The sequence below is a fragment of the Mus caroli genome, unplaced genomic scaffold (assembly GCF_978045245.1).
Source record: "Mus caroli unplaced genomic scaffold, Mus_caroli_1 scaffold_14, whole genome shotgun sequence".
NCBI classification, from domain to species: Eukaryota; Metazoa; Chordata; class Mammalia; order Rodentia; family Muridae; genus Mus; species Mus caroli.
Genome location: NW_028227269.1, coordinates 10,815,217 through 10,836,881, shown reverse-complemented (window position 1 = coordinate 10,836,881; position 21,665 = coordinate 10,815,217). Strand labels below are relative to the sequence as shown.

Here is a 21,665-nt window from a genome sequence, read left to right as displayed (position 1 = left end):
AGTAGCCCTTCTAAAGTGGAACTGGTAGGGAGAAATCGACTAGATTAGCATCCTTCTCTGTGATACAGAAAACATATCTCTTACTTCAAAGGGAGTAGCAAAATTTATCCTGGATCCAAATATGATCAATGAGGGGCTTGGCATCACAGATTCCACTTGCCCCAAATTCCATGTAGCTGTTTTATGAACCTTTTTACAGAAATTGAACAAAATCATAAATTAACACTTCAACAACATTGGTAGAAGCATCAGCGAAGCTGGAAGTCTTGGCAATAGGCTTCTAAGGCTATAGGGTGACATTCTTTATAGTTGGGTTGTGGGAGGTAAGGGTTTGTTTGTATACTCCTAAATAAGTGAGAGAGAGAAGAGAGAGAAGAGAGAGAGAGAGAGAGAGAGAGAGAGAGAGAGAGAGAGAGAGAGAGAGAGAGAGAGAGAGAGAGAAGGTTGAGGGGCAGGGTATCTGAAAAGAGGGTTCAGTGGTTCAGAACACTGTCTGCTCTTCTAGAGAACCTGGGCTCAGTTCCCAACACCCACAGGGCAAATCAAACTATCTGTAACTCCAGTCCAAGAAGATCTGATGTACTTATCTGTCTTCTGTGGGCATCAGGCATACACATTATGCACAGAAATACATGCAGGTAAACACTCAAACATAAAATACTTTTATAGGTGTATTTTGGCTGATAGAAAGTCACAAGAATACTATGTCATAAATAGGGGTATGGGCAATAAGTGGCTACTTAGGGAACTAAAGAAAGCCCAAGATAATTTGGCTCTGGACCTCCAACATTCTCCACATTCACTGAAGTTTTAACCCATCAGCCTTGAGGCATGCTTAACACAATGACAACTTGTCTCTGAGTTTTCTATTTGCTTCTGAATGAAGGAAGGCAAGTGACTAACAGGAGGCCAATGTGAATTGGGAAGCCAGGGGCCGAGTTAAGCTTCCTACTTGCTGAGGCTAGGAATCTCCACAGGGCCACCCTAGGGACTCTGACTCCATTTGTTTGTTCAGAGTGTGGGGTGAAGGAGTCCAGGTTCAGGTATCAGTGTTTCAATTCCTCTAGGTTGATTCTAGCTAGTCTAGTCCATGCTGAAGTCTGACCCAGGTGACCTTCAAAAGTGGCTGTCAACACTTCGAAAGTCCCTGATCTGTCCTTGAGTCAGTTAAATGATAGTAAAGGAACAGGCGTCCACAGAGAATGATAAGTGAGAGATGGGGGAGTTTGGGAATGCCGGCATCAATTTGTTATTGTTTTGAGATAAGGTTAATATAGCCCAGGCTTGTGCTCACCAGAACAGAAGAAAGGAATGGAGAACAGAGGAGTATGCCATTTATATGCCATTTATTTGGCATTAAATATGCCAAAATGTATGCAGGTTGCTCAGTAGAGGGATCAAGACATGAATGAACACAGCACTGAAGCCAAGCTTTGTCCTTGAGTCAATCTCCAACATTCATCGTGGTTCCCTAATTAGTAAACTGAAGAAGATGCTATTAATATACATTCTGTTTACAGAGGCTGACTGACAAGTCTGTGGTTAGAAGGTCTCCATGTTCACACCTAGGCTATTTTATCTGCAAGGCCACTCCAAAGCTACAATGGCTCATCTTTGGTCTTGTGCACGGCTCTCCACAGTGCAAATCTGGAGGCCACTGCAGCCATTTTGTTCTGGTTTGTTTGCAAAGAGAAAAGTCTGAGGTAAGTGGTGAATTTTTCACCAGACAGACAACATGCTATCTTACTCCACTTGGCATTTATGGCTCATGTTCCAAACACCAGCAGGAAGACCAACATGATTCTGGACTGACCTCTGGACTGACCGCCACTTCTTGCTATCGGTCTGTAGTGAATTTGCTACATTTTCTTCTCATCCTCACATCTGCAGCAACTACTTTCAGATCCTGTGAGGAATGGAATCGCCTCAGGACTCCTAAGAATAGGCACAGGATACCTTTTTTTTTTTTTTTGCCCCAGAGGAATAGAGAACAGGGAATAAGAGACAAAGGCAGATAATAGAGGACAAGGAATAAGGGCAAGGGAATAAGGGAGAGGGAGAAGGGGTATTTGTCTTGGAGGGAGACAAATGACTCCCACTGGAAAGAGAGGAGACAGACATGGCTCACAGGAAAATGGCAAGTTTATAAAGGTACAAGAGGGAGGCCCATGTAAGGATGAGGTGTTTAATTATAATTGGGCATGTTAATTAGGTGAGCCGAAGGGAGTTTTTGATTGCTGGACTTCAATAATACTTCAATAGCTGAACCGTGGTAGTCAGCCTCAGGAGGAAGAGGTGGGAATAGACTTTGGTGGCTAGCTTTAGGAATGTAATCTAACATTGCATTTTTTGTTTTGTTTTTTTTTAATTTTTTAATTTAATTTAATTTTATAGTGAGGCAGAGGGAATGGGAGAAAGGGCAAGGCCTGTCAGTGCCATACATGCTCCATTCAAGCTGGCCAGAGTCCCTTCAAATGTGGCTTCAGATAAACATGATACTGAGTCAAAGCAGAGTTTACCCCTTTCTGCCCAAGGACTTGAGACTTGTGACATCCTTCTTTAAATTTTAGTTTTGCTGAGGGGTGGGGAGAGGAACTCAAAGGCCACAGGTTGAGAGAGTGCACTTAGCAGGAAGTATCTGAAGGGATTGGTATTTTCTGTTTAGACAGCACAGCTGCTTGTGGAGGAGTAGGAGCACGGAGACAGCAGTGGGGATGCAGACCATCAGCCAAGTGAGAGCATCCTTAGCTGCTGTGTGCCCGCCCTTCATCCTTAGCTGCTGTGTACCTACCCTTCATCCTTAGCTGCTGTGTGCCCACCTGCCCGCCCGAGTTAGGAGGACCTGGATTAGGATGTGCAGGTCATTCTACTCCAGTATGCTATAAGGCATACTGCTGGCTTTGACAGGATATAGAAACTGGCCAAGTGCAGTTTCAAAATATAAAATATCTTATGTATTTTATTTATACATTTTAACATATAAAATATGTATTATACATTTATATATTTCTACATGACAAAATATCAATAAAATGTCAACCCACCCACACATAGATTATACCTATTGATTATCTGCCATATACTCCCTCCACTCCAAATTACTTCTTGGTGGCAGGGCAGAGGAGCTTTAAGCCACAGTATGGTGATGCCAATGGCTCTGGTATGTTTGTTCCCCATCCCATGATCTAGGATGTGAAGGTTAAGAGAGACTCTTTTGAAAGCCACAGGCAGAGCACTGGGCCACAGGCTCGGTCCTTGCCCACATGCTTGGTCCTTGCCCACATGCTTGGGGAGGAGGAACAAACACCAGTACATTACTTGTGAGAGTTCTCGTCTCTTACCATGGGCAACATCCCTTCGGTGGCTTTAGAGACATGTGAATATCTCAGCTTTAATATGTTTGTGTGGACAATCATACTAACTGATTCGCACCCCCATGTGTTGTTACTGATCATTTAGCTGCAGTTTACAAGCAACATTCACATTTTCTCAAGCCTCTCCTATGTACCCAATGGAGCTGCACACTCATCCTCACACATTACTCAATAATTTTGTTAGCTAGATAATTTAACAGTGATGTTCATGAGTGGGCCAAGCTTTGTGGAGGGAGACTACTTAAGGCCACAGGAGCACTGGTCCTTCTGCCTATGGCATGTGGCCAAGCCACTGGGTACATCACACTGGATACATCTCTCACACAGTGAGCCATCGTTCCCAATTTTCTTAAGTATAGCCTCACATTCAGTTAACTGTGTTCTACTCAGAAAAGAAAAACATGAAAAGGTAAAAAAGCATCAACAGTAGTAACAGAGCATGTGAAGCCATCAGGATGAGAAAGGAAGTACTCAAAGGGCATCCGGTTGCAGTTTATATATATATATACCTTTATTCCCTACTTGTTAGAAATGCTGAGAACAATTAATTGCTACAAATGCTGCTTCGGGCATGGCTTTGGGGTCTGATGCTCTCTTCAGCCAGGAGCAGGGTCCTGGGTGGTTGTGCTCACACCCACTGCCTCACTGCACTGAGGGCAGTGCTGAAAGTTCTGAAGACCCGGTGAGTCCCCTGGACAGCCAGGAGGAGTGACCCAGCTTCGACTTCATGGCCGGCTTCCTGCAGGTGTCTAGCCAGTTCCTCTATATCCCAGCGCCCTTGTTGGTTGTTGGCCACAAGGTGACCAACAATATGTGGATAGAAGGGTGTGGGGACACATTTCACCAGCAGCCTGGCATCCACCAGCAGGGAAAGCAGCTCCTGGTCACAATTGGAGTCATTCACCTTCAAGAAATAAGAAAGCCATGAGTGAGTATGCTCTTTCTCCTAACTCCTGTGCCCTCTACAGGGTTGGCCTTCCATATCACGCACATCTGTCTAGCTTATGACACCCTGTGACATGCCCCAAACAGTGCAAGGAGGACCTGAGCATCCTGGAGGTCAGCAATGAGACAACAGACATGGCTTCTTTTCAGCCTAAGGAGACAATATACCAGGCCCATGTTTGAGCCTCACCCTGTGTTTAATGTTACATTAGCAGCACTTTACAGAGCCTTCCAGTTCAGCCTGGAAAACTGGCACATTCATGTCTTAGTCTCATGATAAGAAAATTAAGGTGTAAGAACTTTTGCTTAATGTTGTAGTAAGTCATAGTGCTAAAGTCTGGATTCAGGTTAGCCTTCACTTCAAAGTCCGAGCTCCTACCAATCACATTTACCGTTCAACCGTCTTTTCATCTATGGTTTTTTTAGACCCAGTTCTCTCTGGAATGCAGAGCCACATGAAAAAACACTTTTCAGAGTATGCAAGCCTTTCTTCCTAGACTGCTGAGAGTAAGCAGGAGAACATGGACAGAACTGTGAAGCCGTTTTCATTGAAGCCCATGGAGGCGCAGGTCTCATCTTTCAAGTCTACACATGGCTCTCCACAGCTTTGCCACTTTGTTTATTCATTTATCTTTTTCTGGCCTGCATTATCATTCCTTCTTGTAAGGAATCAAGTTTATATGGATAGCATATCAGAAGTCATCATTGCCACCAGGCATCGTGAGACACCTGCATGGAAGCGTTTTCACAACACGTTTTAAGTGTGGTTGTATGGACCGCAAAAATGATGTGGCACTTCATCAATGAACTAGTTACTTAGATCAACCACATCACAAACTCTGTGCGGAATGTTCTTGTTGCCTGTTTATCATGAAGAACAGTAGGCACTGAAGAGGAGGACACTATATTGGCCCGAGGACTAAAGCCAGAAGCATACTTTAAGGTACTGCTTCCTTCAACAGTGCTTCGGATTGTTCATAACCACCTATCATCAGCTCCAGCAGCACTTCCTTGGTGACCTTTTGTAAAGCTGTTAGCCACGCTCATGGCTCCTCCCTCCAGGGTCCCTACACACCTGATCAGGTCTCTATATGTTATGTTACAATAACTTGTCTACCTCTCCTGCTGATGGGGTTGCAGGGGGAAGGAGAGCACAAGGGTTTTATAGTTTGTCTGTTTCAGTACCCAGTGCTATCAACATTGGTTAGTTAAGTGGCCAACTGAGCTGATGTCAGTAAACGTTGTCATAGCTTTATAAACTGTACAAGTATGTTAATCGATCCCCGATGCCCAGGGCACTGGGTGATGCTATCCAGGAATTTCTGTATCCTCAGTGTTCTTTCTCTGGCTTCTTATTTCACATACTTGTTTTGAGGCAGAGTCTTTCACATGTAGCTCAAGCTGGCCTAAAACTGGAAGTTGCAGCAATCCTCCTGTCTCAGCCTCCTGAGGGCTGGGGTTACAGGTACAAGCCATCACACTTTCATTTCCCAAATTCTTATACATACTCCTTTGACCTAGAAAAATACTTAGTTGGTTTCCACTGGGCTTTGGGTTTATGTCATTTGGAGATGCTCTTTAGGAGAGGCAACTGGTTTAAGTAACCGACTCTCCTGCTTTATAAGGGCAAGTGCTCCCATCATGCCCTGATAGGGCTACCTATGTGCCCAGAAGCTCTGAATGGTTTCCTATCCCACTCCATCCCTCCCTGCCCAGTGCCCATCCCTGCTTTTCACACTTGTCAAGCATGAATCTCAGCTCCAAGGAGCTCCTGCATCTCCACCACATGCAGGTGCTGTCAGCTTTCACAGGACTCTGCTGTGGCAGGCCATCCTCAGGGAATAGATGAGCATTGTGTGGGCTGTGTTAGCAGCTCTTCTCTGATTAGCTTGTGTGTTCTCAGTTCCCTCCAGAACACCAGCCCCTCCACGGTGGAGAATCCATATTGTATATTTACCAATGTATGCCCCATGCTCAGAGTGGCTGGCCATAAGGCTATAGCACCACAAGGTTTGTGAAATAAGATGTGAATGACTGAATCACCCCACAGGCCATAAGTCTGTTTCACTGTACACTATGTACATGTGCAATCACATGGCCTCTGGGTTACCTGAATTATCATTTTTCTGGTTTACTTTTCAAACAGGCTTTCTACCTCATCCTTCAGGAGCACAGCCAGGCCCCTGTCAAATGTTTGATAAAATTCTGGATAAAAGGTTGAGTCCAGGCACTGCTGAGTTAGTTGCCTTGAGTGTCAAGGCTGGGGAGTCTAGATAGTTTCAGCTAAAGGAAGAGACAGTTCCTCTGCCAAAGCTGGTCCTCTCACTGCTCCTTCAGGCCTAACATCTATCACATCTGCTTCTGGAGAGTTGGGCCCAGACCTTCCAGGAGCTGCCCCAAACCTGACAGGGAGCAGGCAGGAGGAGCCGAAGTGTCCAGCATGCAGTGTTTGCCACTGAGATGCCCCCAGGAAAACGCAGAGTCAAGACCAAGAGTTGCAGTGATCATGAGCAGAGAGTAGGGAAAGGCTTGGGGAAATTCTGTTCTTGCATTTCAAGACTGAGTGCTAGGCAACGGTGGGACTGCTTCACTTCATTTCCTCTGTGATGTCTGCCTGCCTTTTGGTAGATGCAAGGAATGCCTTCAAAATTGTGATTTGCAAAGAAATTACTGTGTAGATAATTATTCTGTGCACATCTGGAACAAAATACAAAATGAAAAAGTAATCAAAAGCTGAGCTTGGTCGCTCAAGTCTGTAATTCTAGTTCCTGTGAGGCAGAAACATCTGATGCTCAATGCTAGCCTGGGCTTCATAGTGAGTTCAAGGCCATATTTAAAAGTTGAAAACAAGGGCTGGAGAGATGGCATAGTGGTTAAGAGCACTGGCTGCTCTTCCAGAGGACTTGGGTTCAATACCCAGCACAGACATGGCAGCTCACAACTGTCTGCAACTCCTGTTCTAGGGGATCCAACATCTTCATACAGACATACATACAAGCAAAATACCACTGTACATAAATAAATAAACAAACAAACAAAGAAGGGTAATGACTTGCTTCCCAAACCTGATGACCTCAATTAATCCCTGGTTGGTTCCCAAAAGCTGCATTCTGACCTCCACTCTGTGCTGTGGTGTATGTGTCCTCCCATAGTAAGAGTGAAGACAGAAAGAGCTTTGGTCTGATCTGTCCCAACAATTACTGTAAGGAGACGGGTGCCAGTCAGAAAGGAGATGAGCAGCCATGGCCTTAAGCTGAGTCTCTCTGCAGGCCCATGTGCCTGTTATCAGTGCTTCTTGGCCAGGTTCTCCTCTGCATAGCCTGCAGCACTATAGGCATGGGATTCTCCATCCACACTTTGCCAACTTGTCAGGCCTCAGTTTCTCATCTTTCTTGCGTTTTTGTTTGCTTGTTTGCTTGTTTTTCAATACAGGGTTTCTCTGTGTTGTCCTGGATGTCCTAGAACTCACTTTGTAGACCAGGCTGGCCTCAAACTCAGAAATCCGCCTGCCTCTGCCTCCCAAGTGCCACCACTGCCTGGCTATCTTGTTTTTGTTTTTTCTCCTCTTTCTAAGATTCTAGCTGGAGGTATTAATGATCTGGTGCTGCCTACCACAGAGGGTAGTTTCTATTTGACCCTGTTATGTATCCTAACCACTTCCTTATCCTGAAATTAGAAAGCAAAAAGGAAATTAAACACTTTGGGGGAAGAAATCAGTCCCCCAAGCCTGGATCACACAAGAGCATGACTTCCAGGTGCTGTGAACTGACAGTCCTTTCATAATACTAAGAATTCTAAGAACGTTTTTATGGTTTCCATACTTAAAATTCTTAATGGCTGCAAAATAGCCTATTGAAAAGATGTCACCATTATTTAACTTCTACTATAAATATTCAGCTGTTTTAATTCGAGAGTATCAAAACACTACAATGAATGGTTTTCATGCACATATCTTCTTTTATTGAATATTTTATACATTATACATTTCTAGGAGAGATGATATTGAGTCATTACGAGCTGGACTATGCTGCGTCTCTTTCTCTCCTTCCAAAATTCCAGCACACAAAGCCTCCACCTGCGGTCTGCAGGCAGGGAGGCTGCGACTAAGTTTAGAGGTGAGAAGGCTAAAGGGGTCCTTTGTGTGACTTCCAGCCAAGCCTGGCTGTGCTGTAATACACATTTTGTCTTATAGTTTCTTCAGCTGCTTTAAAATTTAAGTTCTAAGTGTTCTCTCTCCCTCTCTCTTCTCTCTTCTCTGTGTGTGTGTGTGTGTCTGTGTGTCTGTGTGTGTTTGTGTGCGCGCACACACGCGTCTCCCTGTCCCTAAGACAGGGTTTCCCAGTACAGTGCTAGCTGTTCTGGAACTCTATCTGGAGATCAGGCTGGCCTTCAGCTCACAGAGATACATCTGGCTCTGCTTTCCAAGTGCTGGGATTAAAGGTGTACACCATGACCACCCAGCTAAATTCTCAAAAAAAGTATTTCTGTGTAATTTTCAGACTTTAAAATATGTCTAATATGAGCCTTAAATTCTCCAGTTGACTTTGATTTTGAAATTCAGCCTTGGAAAATCACATATTCTTGCTAATGGATTAATTGGCATGGTAAAGGTTCAGAAGAAAAACAGTATGCCTTTCTGGATCTCAGTCTGGCTGTCTGATATAAGCATAAGCCACATCTAAAAGGGTTGCTTGATTTCCCACTAAAACCATGAATTGTGTGAGATCTAGCCTGGTGGTACAAACAGGAGGCAGGCCTTCGGGTTGGAGACAGATCTGTAGCCCTGGATCTGTTGCTAAACATCTGTGTGGCCTTACAAGGGCATTCCTCTCTGAACTCCACTTTCACATCCGAATAGTGTTCTGTATGAGGTCTGACAGGAATGCAATCTCTCACGTACCTTGCACAATGCCTGCTGTGCTATTTAGCTGCAGTTATTATAGCAGACAAGTGGGAATAAAGCATTTTCTAGAAGGGAAAACTAAATATTTACCACATGACAAAAAGCATGTTCTTCTGTGTGCTCATGCTGTGATCAGTTTTTGACACTACATAGAACTCTGTAGATCTTGGGAGAGAAATGTATAGATGTATACACAGAATATCTTCCAACTATTAAAAAGTTATCCACTTAGTTCATTTTTCAACAAGATGTAATTTTCCCTCTCTGAATGAAAGCCTCTATTTTACGGATCTACATCAAGCTAAGAGTAATTACAGTAATGAGGTAAACTGCATTGCACAGCATAATGTGTATGGGGTTTCATCTCTGTGACTTTAATAATCATTTAGAAATAATATTCCACTGTTTACTTTAGGGGGGCATTTGCCTCTTTTTCACATATACCAATACTCATTATGTTATTTAAAATATTTATGTACAATTGAAGAAAAAGAGTAACACAGATGCATACTTCAAATACTGCAGCCTCCCCCAGCCTTGAAGCAGGCTGATTCAGACCTTGCTGCCACTGAGAATGAGACCACCTGGGGTGGAGCCTTCAGACCTAGATGGCTTTATTGTTCTGTCACCTGCTGCTGCTCTTCTCCAAGACCACCGCTAAGCTGAGACACTGAACCTGTCTTCCTGAGATATCCCCAAGATAGCGGACAACTTGTAGACTTGGTGACCTAATACTAAAAGCTCTGACAGACTATTGCTAACAACTTAGCAACAAAGCATCAAGAAGCCTGGAGTGCCAGGGGATAGGCCTTCCCCCTTTATAAGCACAGACTCTTAGTAAACATGGAGCCTTGATCAGAAATCTGTCTTGGTCTCCTTACTTCTCTCACAGTTCTCTCCAATACAGCTCCGGCCTCCCACTCAGGAACCCAGTTAGTGTGGCCGCAGGGGGCTACAAAATACAAACACCTGTCTGTACTCTGCTTGAACATGACAACCTGATTCCAGTTTCTCAGTAGACCCTGGGTTTACTTTGGGCAGAGTAGCTAATCATTTTATCTACACCATCTGGCTTATGATCTAACAAAACAGGGAGAGGACTTTTGAAAAATCCAGCCTGGTCACGGCTGTGAACATACGTGGGTGCTAGACTTTGGGCTCCAGGTCACTGTTTTGGAATCATCCTGTCCTAGAGACACTTCTTTTAAACACAGAGTGATGGTGACATATTTCATCTTTATAGGCGTCCTGTAAATGTCTTCACTCCTCACATAGCATTGGGTTGAGGCCATGGGTGCTCAGTATGTCTGCCTACAAACAACTACTGTTACGGTTGCCTACAACAGTGCTGTTCAGAACTAGTTGCTCAGAAGTCAAACAGGTTCAAATAAAGAATGGCAGCTCTCTGGCATGGGAGGGGGTAGCCAGGCCCCTTGAGGTGCTACTGCAGACTGTCTATCATCAGACAGCTGCACAGGAGAGAGCTGGTGACAATGGGGAAGTAACAGGGCTGTGACCTTCAGACTGACACAAATGTCCACACTTCTGAGCAAAAACAGCTTCACCAAAAGAGCAGGAAGAGCAGGGCCAGCAGCACTGTTTAATCCCAGGGAGGAAGGTGTTCCCTCGGGTACTTCCGTCACTGGACCACTCTAATCTAAACTGGTTAGAATGAATACACTTAGAAAATCAATAGCAAAGAAGGGCTCTATAGAAAAGGACATGAAGCCCTTCCCCCAATCTACCTGTGATCACAATACAGCAAGACAAGAAGGAAAGTGTGTGAGCTTGAGGTGGGGGTGTAAAGACAACACTGAAGGGCAAGCCAGCGTGTACATGACTTGAGCTAGGGAGAAGCTAGGGGCGAATGAGGAATTAGAAGGGACAAAGAGAGGTTGGCACCTTGGTTTTAATGAAGCTTGCCAACCCACATAGATCCTTCTGAGCACTTTTAAGCTCAGATATTGGTCACAGGATGACCTGCCCAGTTCTGGTGTCTCAGTGCTAAGATGGAAGCAACAGATTGGCTGGACTTGCGAAAGGCTGGTGTGGAAAGAAGGTCCCAATACACTCTGAGCAACTGCAAGGCAGGACTAAGGTCCATGTGCACAAGGCAAAGGGTGCAAGCCTTTTTAGGGGGTTAACAATGGCACAGTGCCCTGTGGCAGGAAGAGGCCCCATCCCCAGCCATTCTCAGCCTTGGCCTGGGTGGATGAACAGCTTAATTTTATTTAATTATTATTAAATCCAGCTGGCTGGGTCAACGTCAGCTGTGCTCCCAGCCTTCTCAGTGTTAACACTACACACTTCATGGCGATTTCACAGCCTCACTTCTTTGGAGGTAGCTTACACACTACATTTTCCTTAGTTACAGATGATGGTGATGATGATAAGGACAACAAGAAGAAAGCATGACTCAGCATGACTCAGCACGACTGAATGTTAGGACTGGCTGCTCACTAGCTCTGTGACTCAGTGTCTGTGTTCTCACCTTTGAAAGTGGAAGGCACTTGGAGAGGATTACTAAGCAAAGATGGGCTGTTGAGGAGTTAGGGAACACGCTTACTGCCACACCTTAGAATAAGTGCGACTTGAGAGAGACAGTCACTATAAAAGGAGGGAGGCCCTTGGTAAGGTCAGAAATGTGGTTTAGTCCTTACACTAGGAGTCTGCTGATATGGGCTGAGAGCAACAAGAGGAGGACACAGTGAGGAACAGGAGCCACCAGGCATGTTAAAAAATAAACAAAGACGATTTCAGTTCTCAAAAATAGTCAAATACATCTTTGCTGACTTTGTTGAAATGAGTTCGGAGAATCTGACCTGAGCAGAGGAGAAGGTAGAAATGAACTTCAAGCATGCCAAGGAAGAACATTCTTGGCAAGGGACACAGTGGGAGTGAGCTCTCAATTTCCTGGAGACTGATAGAGACATCACTCAGCAGACTAGCATGAAGGCCTTTCACTATTCATCTACAGTGTCATCCCAGGAACGACTTCTGGGATCTGTTTCCTGCCTGGGGGAGAGGCTTCTGGCTTTCTGTATAAGGCCATGTGCTAAAGACCAGAGGCCTGCCATTCCAGAAGCTAAGAGGGAGCAGTGGGTCATGATGTGGAGGCAAAAGTAGCAGCCGTCTCCACATCAGCACTTAAGTGTCTCCCTTTAACTGCAAGCGGCTGTAAGACTGTCAGCATCTGATAATGCACAGCAAAATAACCCACACTGCGAGCAAGCCAGTGCAGGTTTCTCCTCAGATCTGCACACTCTGTGGACCAATTGCTACCAGAGGATACCTTCACCAGATGTTGTTTTTTTTTAATGTCAACAGAAACTACTATCAACAACCAATAAGGGTAAAACTAAAGTTATTGATGTTAGCCCTTCCTAATAGACAAAAAAGCATCAAAGGGAAAGAACCAAAAAAAAAGCAGCACAGATTTTCTAGTTCTCACTCAAAAACCATGGATTATTTAAAAACAGCCGGCCAGGAGACACAGCACAGCCCCCTGATGCTTTTCTCTGGAGAATGTATGACATGGCCCTTTCCTAGTATTAGAGAGCAATGACAGGCTATGGGAATTGCATATTCATCTATTTAGTCCTCTTAAAATGACAAATCTACAGAGATGAAGACCAGATGAGCGTTGCTAAGGCTTCTGAGGCCACAGAGGGCACAATGAGTGCCTTTGTCATCGAGACTCCATGGTTTGAGTTTGTAGTTCTTTCATGGATCTACCTGCCCCAACGCTGCAGAACCAGACACACAGAAGGGGAAAACTGGTAAAATATGAAACAAGGTCAGTGGGCCCTGCCAGTGCTCACAGTCCTGGTCAGTACTGCAGCTGTACCAGACATTTCCTTGAGAAAACGGGGTGACAAGCATCAGAGACCTTACTGTTTAGTTCCTTCAATGAATGTAAAAGTTAAATTACTTAAAAAAAATCTTTAAAAGTTTGAAGTGATAAAGTCTACTAGATCTTAGCTTTTTGGAGCATGTACCATGTCTGAGGATATTAACCCTTTGATGATGTGCATGTTAGGGCACAGGCAGGCCGTCCTAATACATTCACCCTCACTGTAGGGTAGTGTCTCATAACGGAGTTCCTAAGTGTAAGGGTCTCCACCTAAGTGAGTGAAACACGTAAGCAATTTAGACTTGTGGCTTTTAGTTTCAAGCTGATAGGCACAGCAGGCTGGTCCTAGCCTCATGGCCCCAGAGACACTGTCCACAGTGTACAAAGCAGTTTTAAGTTCAGAGTCTTAGTATGGTGCAGCACTTCACAAGCTCAGAGAACCTTCTTATGGAGGTCACTGGTGCTATTTAGTTCTCCCTTACGTTTTGGTTTTGATAGTGCTTGCAGTTGAACACATAGTTTGTGGTCCCTGCTCTACTTGCAGTTCTAACACATGCACTGAGATAAAAACTTTTTACAATGAGAGACGACACTCACCTATGGAATCCCAAATAGGAGTGTGTCAGAGAACAACACTCACCTACAGAATCCTAACCAGGGGTGTGTCAGAGAACAACACTCACCTATAGAATCCTAACCAGGGGTGTGTCAGAGAACAACACTCACCTATAGAATCCTAACCAGGGGTGTGTCAGAGAACAACACTCACCTATAGAATCCTAACCAGGGGTGTGTCAGAGAACAACACTCACCTATAGAATCCTAACCAGGGGTGTGTCAGAGAACAACACTCACCTATAGAATCCTAACCAGGGGTGTGTCAGAGAACAACACTCACCTATAGAATCCTAACCAGGGGTGTGTCAGAGAACAACACTCACCTATAGAATCCTAACCAGGGGTGTGTCAGAGAACAACACTCACCTATAGAATCCTAACCAGGGGTGTGTCAGAGAACAACACTCACCTACAGAATCCTAACCAGGGGTGTGTCAGAGAACAACACTCACCTACAGAATCCTAACCAGGGGTGTGTCAGAGAACAACACTCACCTATAGAATCCTAACCAGGGGTGTGTCAGAGAACAACACTCACCTATAGAATCCTAACCAGGGGTGTGTCAGAGAACAACACTCACCTACAGAATCCTAACCAGGGGTGTGTCAGAGAACAACACTCACCTACAGAATCCTAACCAGGGGTGTGTCAGAGAACAACACTCACCTATAGAATCCTAACCAGGGGTGTGTCAGAGAACAACACTCACCTATAGAATCCTAACCAGGGGTGTGACAGAACAACATTCCCTGTCTTGTTCTCCAAGAGACCCAAGAGACAGGTACTCAGGGAGACTAAAACAGCAACTAAGGCAAGTAGAGGAACGAGAACGTGCTGGAGAATCACAGCCTGGTTTTCTTCAACTCACTCTTCTTCCTTATTTCTTGACTTCCAATAAAAAACAGGCTAAGGGGCTGGTGAGATGGCTCAGTGGGTAAGAGCACCCGACTGCTCTTCCGAAGGTCCTGAGTTCAAATCCCAGCAACCACATGGTGGCTCACAACCATCCGCAACGAGATCTGGCGCCCTCTTCTGGAATGTCTGAAGACAGCTACAGTGTACTTACATATAATAAATAAATAAAAAAAAAAAAAAAAAAAACAGGCTAAGAAAAAGCTCAACATAATTCTCAGTTCTTATGAGGTTACAAAACCATGAAGCATCCCCATCAGCAGGGAGACAGGAAGACACCAATAGATCACCCCTGAGTACTTTAGTCTGGCGTCCCACAAGGCCCTGCCAGGCAACAGTGGTAACCGTCGCCACTCCACAGTGTCTGCAGACACTCTCACAGTACTCACAGAAAACATCCGGTGAGAGGCAACAGATTTTCAATGACTGTTGCCAAATGTAACATTTGATATCTTTGTCATATGAAATGTTTTATCAATGATATCTTTATATCTATGCTTTAGCTCTCTTTTGCAGCCAACACAGACCTCTGTTCTAGAACTCCCCTTCTCTCTGATTCCCAGAAGACATCTTGTTAATAGAGAGAGCAGAAAGCAGAATTATACAGAAGTGTGCTTGCATCTCTATATGTGTGTATATGAATACACACACACACTACTCACAGGAAACAAGGATGTCTCTATAGAAGGGTTTGGAGAAGGATCATTCAATGCCAATTTGCTAAAACATAACCCTGAGCCATCTAAATGGAGACTATATATCTTTAAAAGGAAAGAGACCAAAAAAAAAAAGAGGGGGGGGGAGTGGGAGAAGAGACACAGCTTTCCTCAGTCATCACAACAAAACAAGCAGCCTTGTGCACGTCTGGAAACATGTTTGCAATCTGCAAATGTGACTTGAGCATGTGTCTTCAAGCCCAAACACTGCTTCTGCGAGGCTCACGTTCCAGAGGACAGCAGTTCCAGACTTCAGATGACTGCAGTTGAGTGCTGCTGGAAAACTTCTGTCTGTGAACAGCCATCAGGTGCAGCTGGAGACAGAATCAACCTCAAGTGGGGCTCAGATTCCCCAGACCCGAAACCTGAGTGGCAAGGAACCTGGGATGCAGGCTCCTGAGCCTGAGATGCTGTTGCTCTGGGATAGTGTTTTACTATATGTGTCTGTGTTGTCAGCACCAACCAGAGCCTGCTCATAGAAGAGGCTCAGTAAATGCCCATGCAACCAAGTGTGTACTGCCTGAGTGAATGAGAGAGCTACGACAGTCGGAGAATACTATCTATAATGTGGCTGAGAATTAATCAAGGTTATTGCAGATGAAGATCAAAGCACTGCATTCACTTTTTGAAGACAAGAACAGTAGTAAATTCAACTGGGCTTACCTTAGTGACAGCCGAGATTTGCTCCAGGGCCATGGCCTGTAGACTTTCCTCACCGCTCTCCAGAAGAAGCTTCAGGGATGGCAGCAGGAGGGACTGGTGCAGCAGCAGCAGGCACAGCTCCTTCACACCCTGAAATCACATGGGTGAGATAAGTTTCACTCATGCCAACACAGTGCCACCCTATACCTGTACACCCTCTGCTATCGTGTGTGTGTGTGTGTGTGACATGTTATTTTGAATAATAGGATGTATTCAGTATGCAGATCTAGTGGGATAATCTACTCGGATTCTCAGAGCCTTGGTTTCCCTAGAAATAAAATGGACATCTCTGTATCTGCTCTGTAATTTTTGTTGTGTATCTTGAGAATTAATGTTAATATAAATGTACAGTACTGAGCATACAGTGGAGACTTCATAGCAGCTGTTATCAACTATTAATGATGTCAATATCTAGTTCTTATCTACCGAGAGACAAAGGACATCAGCAAAGACAATATCTTTAAAACATGTTTAAAATTCTAGTATTAAGGTAAGTAGAATTCTTGATATATTTAAGATATTCCAAATCATGAAAACTATCTGTGATTCAAAACAATGAACACATGTGGATCTCCCCAGGTATACTTGCATTCACTCTCAGGTTTGTATTCTACTTGATGAACTGACCGCTCACCCCACTGAGCTGGCTGCCTCTAGTGTCCTGACTATAACTATGACACAAAGAACTGAACACTTGACCAAAGAGCAGACAAAGAATGCAGTCCCATATATTAAAGCAGAACTATTCTGGAAAAAGAATGAAGGCCCACTGCCCTGCATGGGGCTGATTGTTCTGTTGTGCTACTCCACAACAGCAGAACAGAGAAGAAAATTCACACACTGGGCATTCTCAGCATCCCTGTGCCTCAATCCAAAATGAGATGATGAACATGACAGACTGAATGAGACACTTTCCAAACTGGTGAGTTGCTTGTCTCTTCAGCAGTGAGCTCCAGGCTTCCTGCTTTCATAACTGTCACCGAGTGGGGTAGGCAATTAGAGATGCAGCTGTCTTTGCGTCATTTCTGCTCCTGAAAGTAACCCCTTACTTAAACTTCTGCAAGCACCCTCAATGAAACTCAGTGGTTCACTAGGCCTGATGTCAGTGGATGCTTACAGTGGGCTTTTGATGGTTCCCTATCTGGGATAGGTAGACACTGGTTGACATCTCCAAAAAAATAGTGACACACAGCAGACAGGCTCCCCTGACTGGGCCAGCTTAGCCTCCACTCTACATCCCCACTGCTCTTTACTTCAGACCTTACCTTCTGTCCTGTAGTTCTGTGTTCACCTATATGTACCTCTTTGAGGATGAGCTAGGCTTCTTGTATTCCAAAGCTACATGGTATACACCATACTCAACATTATTGGTACAAGAGTCTCTCTTAGTGCTTATGTCTGCTGTTCACTCAATATATTACCAATAATTGACAAAGGACCTCAGCATTTCATGATGTTTAGAAATGTTGTTGATTATAGCTTTAAATGACAAATTTTTATAAAAATAACATAGTAGCATCTAAGAAGACGATAGTTTCCTTTCTATTGCTTTGATAAAATCATAACCAAAGGCAACTTGAGGAATAGTTTACTTCATCTTACAGATTACAGTCTGTCATGAAGAGAAGCCAGGGCAGAAACCTAGAAACAGGAACTGAAGCAGAGATGGTGGAGGTGTCTACTGCCTTGCTCAGCCTGCTTTCTTATCCTGCTCCGGGGTGGCACCCTCCCATCAATCATTAATCAAGAAAATGAAGGCGCTTCACACACTTGTCTACAGGCAATCTGACGGAGGAGTTCCCTCAATTAAGGTTCCTCTTCCCAGAGGCCTCTACCTTGTGATAAAAAAAAAAAAAAGATAAAATCTAAGCAGGTTTTAAATATGTCATGGCATATTTTGTAGTGGTCTTCAGTCTTTTGTATTAACATAATTTTACATCCTAAAGGCAGATATAGAAGGGTTGGCAATTAAGCTGTCTTAAAGCAATATTTCATAAACTTCTCAAAAAGTTGTTACACAAGCATACTCCCAGGGTCCACTTTGTTAACTTCCTCACATTAAGGCATGATGATAACTTAAAGACTTTCCAAAAAAAAAAAAAAATCTAAGCAGGACAGATGGCACATGGCCAGGGCAAGGGCTCTGAGGATAGAGAGTGCTAGTTTATGGGATCCCTGAGTATTTTATAGCCTCCTAGCTATGTTATTGGCCAAATATTCAGCTGACTCATGCCACACCGTCTCTGGTGCTTACATTGTAAGAAAAGTGTTATGGGGATTACACAGGGACTGTCGTAAGGCCAAGCAGCAGAGAGAACCACAAAACCACCTCATTTGACAACTTCCTGGTTCAGACAGAACATGACATCACAAGAGAGCTAGGCCTTGAAAGGGGACAGAGAAGTCCCCTGAATGCAAAGATAAGCCTCAGCCTGGAGTTCATTCTCCCTGTGGGCTGTGGTTTATGGTGATGAGCTAGGCAGTAGTCCCTGTAGCCTGATGTTGCCAGCGAAATTAGACCAGTCCACCAACACTGTTTCTGCATTTAAATAACCTGTGGGGACTCAGCTATCAGTGGATCACTGCCAGCAGATGTTTTAGAGCCTGCTGAGGGAGTGTGAGCAGGTGTGTGGTACTTACACAGGCAGAGGTGCTGACCGCTCCCTCTGTTCTTGGTCCTGATATCAGAGGGTGAAGACTGTGCTGGACGTGGCTATCTGTAGTCTCCTGCTCTCCACAGCTATTCAAGTCAGCCCTGACTTCTAGGCTGCTGAGCATGCCTCCATCTATCCCTCACTTCCATCTAGAGAGTTCTGACCTGAACCACCCACTTGCTATGCTTTCTAGGCATTAGTACACACCAGGTCATTTGCTTCAGAGAGATGCAATTTTAGTCCCATTAATGAGATGGAGAGGAGGAAGAAGCACACAGAAAGGGAGATAGCTTGGATGTCATGGGAATCTAAACCAAGCTCCTGGCATTCTCAAAAGCATCTCAGTCACGAGGAAGAATGACCACTCTTGAGGTTGCCAACCTGGACTTAGCCAGGCTTGTTCCCGGGTGACTAGCTCCCACACAGCAGCCTGTAGCTTGCATGGTCTAACTTCTGTTTAGCCTCAGTGAGTCTCAGACTGCTGAGTCAGTTGCAAACAGTAGGAACTTGGAGTTGTAGAACTATGAATGGCGTGAAACTATGCCGGGGCCAAACAAACACAGAAGTGGATGCTCACAGTCAGCTATTGGATGGATCACAGGGCTCCCAATGGAGAAGCTAGAGAAAGTACCCAAGGAGTTAAAGGGATCTGCAACCCTATAGTTGGAACAACATGATGAACTAACCAGTACCCCAGAGCTCTTGTCTCTAGCTGCATATGTATGGAAAGATGGCCTAGTCGGCCATCAATGGAAAGAGAGGCCCATTGGACTTGCAAACTTTATATGCCCCAATACAGGGGAATGCCAGGGCCAAAAGAATGGGAAGGGGTGGGTAGGGAAGTGGGGGGAGGGTATGGGGGACTTTTGGGATAGCATTGGAAATGTAATTGAGGAAAAAAATACGTAATAAAAAAAAAAAGGAACGGGGTGCAGTGGGTGGAGTTCTTATTCAAACCACCTCACCAAAACATACAGGTCTTAAGTTCAGAAAAATAAACTGGATTCTAAATTAATATTGGTATCAATGTCACAGAAGTCATGCCTAAAGCTTTAATTTTTAAGTAACTAACTTAACCATGTGCATTTGAGAAACAGTCACTATAATGATTTAAGATTTTCCTTCTTTTCCTTTACAACCCCCAATATCTTTGCTAGAACTTCCAAATTTATAGTTTCACTTATGCAATCACTCATTTAAGGAACATATATGAACTGTGAAGATATGGACATTTTATAGTGCTTTATATCTATACTGTATTTTAGAAAGAAATCCAATTCATGAACTGCGTATATATCTCAAGAAAAAGAAAGAGGTATCATTGGAAGAGTAATGATGTCTATTATAAAAAGAAAATTCATCCCCAGATGTTGGAAGGAGTGATTTAGCACATTCTTTAAATAAAGAAATATTCAGATTATAACATAAAAGAAAATCAATATCTTGTTATGATTTAGACATGATTATCCAAATAATAATAACTTAATAAAATACTCCAAGGTAAAAAAAAAAAAGAACTATGAATGGCACGAACTTGCTTTATGTTTCATATCCCACATATCTCCAATCTTGAGGAGACTTTTTACACTGCCATGGATGTAAGCAAACTTGCAATATTGTGGGATACATGACTTATGAAGAGCAGTGATTTCCATTTGCTGGTGATATTTTCCATGAGAAAAACCATCATGACTATTAAGGAAGCAGATACAATGAGGAACATTCTGGAATCACAAAAAGGCATATAGGAATCACTGGGGAAAGAGAAACTAATTATGGAGTTTTGCAAGGGATGAGGAATAGGGGTAAGGGAAGAACTGGGACAGCCTTATTTCCTGCCACAACTGGGCATACACATCATTGGCCATGGGTGGAATAAAAGTGACTGAGCATGGGATAATTTTAGCATCATGGTGAAGGAAATTATTATAGAACTCTGAGATTAAGTTGAGCAGCTCTGAAGTGTGGTGAAATTAATTCAAGACATTTCTATTTTGTAATAATTATGTTCTCTCCAAATAACACTTTAAATTTTTTTATTGAGCACATTTAACAATAAAAATAATGCCCATCAGTTACTAATCTCCTGTAATCATGACATGCAAGAAACACTCTTTATACTCATGCCCAAGTTAAGGAAAGAAATTGAGCTTATAAAGCCACTGACGTCACAGAGGCAACAGCACTCCTTCAGTAATTACCTTTCACTTCATCAAGTTACACAGAGAAACCATTACGATCTCCTGTGATCAGTCTCCTCCTCCCCCCCCCCCCGCCCCCCAACTCCATGAGAATTCTAGATCTAAGAGTGATGGCGATTAGTAGCACACAGGCAGCTTCAGTCTAGCCCCATTAGAGCTGGAGACAATGGTGGAAGATGGAACTGCCAGCTAGTAACAAGAGAGCCTAAGCAGAATCTTTCTGATCAGCATCCAATTCAACTGAATAGTTACAGGTCAATTCTGACATTTGGTCCTGATTGGACAATGCTTCATTTTAGTTCATATGAAGGCAAAGGTGTTCGCATACGCTTTCTTTGGTCACAGAACAGAAACCATGATGAACTCACTCTCTGTAGTACTGAATCTTGTGCCAGTGATGAGATGACTCTACCAGGCTCATGCCCTCACAGCACCCTGTGACCCAGCAGAGCAGACCATATGTAAGCAAGTAGTTGATTCCAGAGGGCCGTGTTACACAGCTGTGAGTACGCACACCACTGCATTTTAGGTGCTGGCACTTTAAATATGTTATAGAACACCTCTCCAGTGTTTAGAAGACTTCTTTACACAAATAAGTCTTTAAAAATTCAATAAAACACTTTCTCAGCCCAAATTTGGAAAACAACTCATTCTATGTTTATTCATAGTAAGGATAGTTTTCCTGGGCAATCACAATGAGGATTTACAGGATCAGATTTATAATTTTGGTTTCAACTTATTTCCTATGTGGTGGAAACTCAAAACCAATGAGTTAGTTTAATGCCA

General features: G+C 43.8%; 1 protein-coding gene across 4 annotated transcripts in view; it reads right to left on the bottom strand.

The window, feature by feature from the left end:
- Positions 1 to 3,860: 3,860 nt before the first annotated feature.
- Nbas (NBAS subunit of NRZ tethering complex) overlaps positions 3,861 to 21,665 on the bottom strand; it is a 301,235-nt gene continuing 283,430 nt past the window's right edge. For all 4 annotated transcript variants that reach the window (XM_029484416.1, XM_021178925.2, XM_029484417.1 and 1 more), the window contains exons 51-52: positions 15,986 to 16,114; positions 3,861 to 4,278 (exon numbers count right to left, since the gene is read on the bottom strand). In XM_029484416.1, coding sequence (XP_029340276.1) covers positions 4,003 to 4,278; positions 15,986 to 16,114 — 405 coding nt within the window. In that variant the 3' untranslated portion in view covers positions 3,861 to 4,002. The remainder of the gene's footprint in view (positions 4,279 to 15,985; positions 16,115 to 21,665) is intronic.